The sequence below is a fragment of the Arachis ipaensis genome, chromosome B06 (genome assembly GCF_000816755.2).
Source record: "Arachis ipaensis cultivar K30076 chromosome B06, Araip1.1, whole genome shotgun sequence".
NCBI lineage: Eukaryota > Viridiplantae > Streptophyta > Magnoliopsida > Fabales > Fabaceae > Arachis > Arachis ipaensis.
The window spans coordinates 116,579,394-116,583,136 of NC_029790.2; the positions used below are offsets into that span (position 1 = coordinate 116,579,394).

The 3,743-nt window shown below is 36.3% G+C and overlaps 1 protein-coding gene across 1 annotated transcript in view; it reads left to right on the forward strand.

Annotated features, from left to right (window-relative positions):
• LOC107604866 (U4/U6 small nuclear ribonucleoprotein Prp31 homolog) overlaps window positions 253-3,743 on the forward strand; it is a 5,701-nt gene continuing 2,210 nt past the window's right edge. Inside the window, exons 1-7 of the mRNA XM_016306571.2 lie at window positions 253-426; window positions 538-603; window positions 712-849; window positions 1,162-2,054; window positions 2,159-2,229; window positions 3,015-3,117; window positions 3,262-3,337. Of these exons, the coding sequence (XP_016162057.1) occupies window positions 424-426; window positions 538-603; window positions 712-849; window positions 1,162-2,054; window positions 2,159-2,229; window positions 3,015-3,117; window positions 3,262-3,337 (1,350 nt within the window). The 5' untranslated portion in view covers window positions 253-423. The remainder of the gene's footprint in view (window positions 427-537; window positions 604-711; window positions 850-1,161; window positions 2,055-2,158; window positions 2,230-3,014; window positions 3,118-3,261; window positions 3,338-3,743) is intronic.

Below are 3,743 nucleotides of genomic sequence, written 5' to 3' on the forward strand. Positions count from 1 at the left end.
CATCAGAGCTCTCTTCCGACTACCAATCAGCGTTTTCTGTTCAATGTGACGTCATTCTTTTATAGTTGGATGATTTTGTCAAATTTTAAAATTTGTCGGGAGTTATTTTATCAATAACAAAAGTCAGGTACCATTTTATCAGCACTAAAATCTTTCCGTACCGATTTAGTATTTATCTCTTTTAAAAATAATAAATTGTATTTTATTTTATAAATATATATTATTGAAAACTAACATTATTTTAATCGTAAGTAGCAATCATCAAGAAAATTCTTGAATGAGAGAGCTGAGGAAACTGCGACAGCTTCAAGAGGAGAGGCTGGCTTATTATTAAAAACCAGATCATTTCTAGCAATCCAAATTCTCCATTGAAGGAAGCTAGAGAAACAAGACTGTGTTCATCCGTTGCTGCTTCCAACCACAATGGTTTGTTCCCTTCTTTCTGTTCCTTTTTCTAAAGCAATTTAGTTTTTTTTTTACTTTGAACACAGTACTAAGATGGCAAATTTAGGTTTTTTCTTTCTCGATTGGTTGCAGGCTACCCTTGCCGATTCTTTTCTTGCTGACCTCGATGAACTCTCTGATAACGAGGCTGAAATTCCGGTGAGTACAACATTCTATTTCTTATCTATCTGAAATAATTTTATTTTATTTTTTTATTTTTAAAATTTAAGGATTGATGAACTAGGTGGTGTATCTTCTGTCTTTCAGGAGGATAATGAGGTCGATGCAGCAGATATGGAAGAAGATATTGATGGGGACCTGGCTGACCTAGAGAATCTCAACTATGATGACTTGGATAGTGTTTCCAAGTTGCAGAAAACCCAGAGATACATTGATATTATGCAGGTTAGTTTGTATTCTATAGTTTCTATTATTCTGCAGTTGCCGAATTGCGCCGAATTGGGATATACATTACTACCTTTATATAGTTGGCATTGAATTGTTGATTCTTCTAAGCTTTTTGCGAATTGCAGCTGAAGCTATTGACTTCATCATCCCCCCCAAAAAAATTGTTGTATATGCAATATTGTTGTTTTATTCTCTCCGTTTTCGCCTCCTATCCTTCAGTGCCTATTACTTTACACCATCATCTCAGTTTTCCCCCTGATTAAGTATATAAGGCTTGTAACTCGGGTTAACATTATTCTATCGTGGCAGAAAGTGGAAGAAGCCCTTCAAAAGGGTACAGAAGTGTCAATTCAAGGAGTAGATCTAGAAGATGATCCTGAATACCAATTGATTGTTGAATGCAATGCCCTGTCGGTAGACATTGAGAATGAAATTGTGATTATCCACAATTTTATTCGTGATAAGTATCGCTTGAAATTTCCAGAGCTTGAGTCACTGGTTCATCACCCAATTGACTATGCTCGTGTTGTTAAGAAGATAGGAAATGAAATGGATCTTACTCTTGTTGATCTAGAAGGGCTTTTGCCTTCCGCAATTATCATGGTTGTCTCAGTTACAGCGTCAACTACAACTGGCAAGCCTCTACCAGAAGATGTCCTCAGTAAGACAATTGAAGCATGTGATCGAGCTCTTGCTCTTGATTCAGCAAAGAAAAAAGTTCTTGACTTTGTCGAGAGTAGAATGGGGTACATTGCACCTAATCTTTCTACTATAGTTGGGAGTGCTGTTGCAGCTAAACTCATGGGGACAGCTGGTGGTCTAGTAGCTCTAGCAAAGATGCCTGCCTGCAACGTTCAGCTTCTAGGTGCCAAGAAAAAGAATCTTGCTGGGTTTTCCACTGCAACATCCCAGTTTCGCATAGGATACATTGAGCAAACAGAAATATTTCAGACTACTCCTCCTCCTCTTAGGATGCGAGCGTGCCGACTCCTGGCTGCAAAGTCTACACTTGCAGCACGAGTAGATTCAATACGTGGGGATCCATCTGGGAAAACTGGGAGGCTCTTCAAGGACGAGATCCACAAAAAAATTGAGAAGTGGCAGGAGCCCCCTCCTGCCAAGCAACCCAAACCGCTCCCTGTTCCTGATTCCGAGCCTAAAAAGAAGAGAGGTGGTCGCCGCCTTAGGAAGATGAAAGAAAGGTTATCATAGTTTTAAAGTTGCCTATACTGAATTTTCAGGTTGCTGTGTTTTTAATTTTTTCCCCTTTTATATTGGATTCATGACCCTGCAATTCTTATGACAGGTATGCAGTAACAGACATGAGAAAGTTGGCCAACAGGATGCAGTTTGGTGTTCCTGAAGAGAGCTCTTTAGGTAATTTTTACAAAATTTCACATACACAGACAGCACAGTAATCCCGATGTGATTTTTTTGCAATGCAGTATATTTGTTATTTGATGAAAATCTATCTGTCTATTATGCTGCATAAGTTTCTATAGTGATTGGACAGAGAGAATAAAAAGAGAATTAATCCAGGTTTAATTCCAAGTATAGTAGAAGTTTGAAATGAATACTGCTCTAGCCAAATAGCCCAGGAAATGTGACTAGAGCCATAATTAGTTAATTACTAACACAACCTAACCAATTAAGCATAATTACCATTTACACGTATATATGTAGCGAATTCTATGATGGCTGTTATTATGGTGGTTGTGGTGGCTATGAAATTTTGGCAACACTTAATTCTATGATGGCTATTATTAAGGTCGTATTTTTTTACCATTTGGCAACACTTTTTAATTTGAAAATAAAGAAAAAAGTAAACGTCGTGATCAAATTAAAAAGTGTAATTTAATTTTAGCTACATTTTTTAAGAGTAGTTAAATTTTTTATAGCCACCATATCTATCATAATACTATGGTGAAGAGGCCTTTTGGGTGACTAGAATGCAGAGTGGTGATTTTGTGGTGCACAATCTGCCACATTGTTATTTTTAATGACAACACTTTTTAATCTACAATTATTAGAAGCGTTACCTATATATACATATATAGTACAGAATGTAGTATAAAAGTCTCTGGAAATTTAGTTTTGTCTGTTTATTTTGTTCTCCAAGTATTTTGACCTTTTGAAAATGATTTGTTGCTTTTGCATTATAGGGGATGGTCTAGGTGAGGGTTACGGAATGCTTGGTCAGGCTGGCAGTGGCAAGCTTCGTGTGTCAGTTGGGCCTAGCAAACTTGCTGCAAAAGTTGCTAAGAGGTTAGCCCTGTTAGATCCTTCAATTTTATGCATGTAGTTATGTTTTAGTTATTTGATTGTTTTTTGTCACTAGACACTGCATCATCATTCTATTTATCTAACTGATCAACTATGTTTCTGATGGACTGTTTTTTTATTTATTAGATTCAAGGAAAAGAATTATGGCAGCAGTGGTGCTACATCTGGTTTGACCTCAAGTTTGGCCTTTACACCAGTTCAGGTTAGTGATTTTAGAAAAATATCGAGGTAAACTTATTGCATGAGACGAGTATTTCTAATCTCCTTAAGATATGGAAACAAAACATTTAGGGGCCAATTGGTTTGATCATTTTCATTTCTATTTTCAATAAAAATGAAAATATGATTGGTTACATATTTTAAAAAATGCAACACAACTGAAAATGGCATTTTCTTGTTTCTGGAATTTTCCCTTGTAAGAGTTGAAAATGTTTTCAACTCAAAAGGAGGTGATTTCATTCTTTCAATGATCATGTGCACTGTTTGAACCTTCGTTACTGCATAGGTGTTCCTTTTTTCTTTTTGTTTTAATCCCTCTGTACTACGTTCTCTATTCTCTCATCAAATGTCAAATCCCTCTTCTTTTTTTTTTTTTTTTTACATGATGC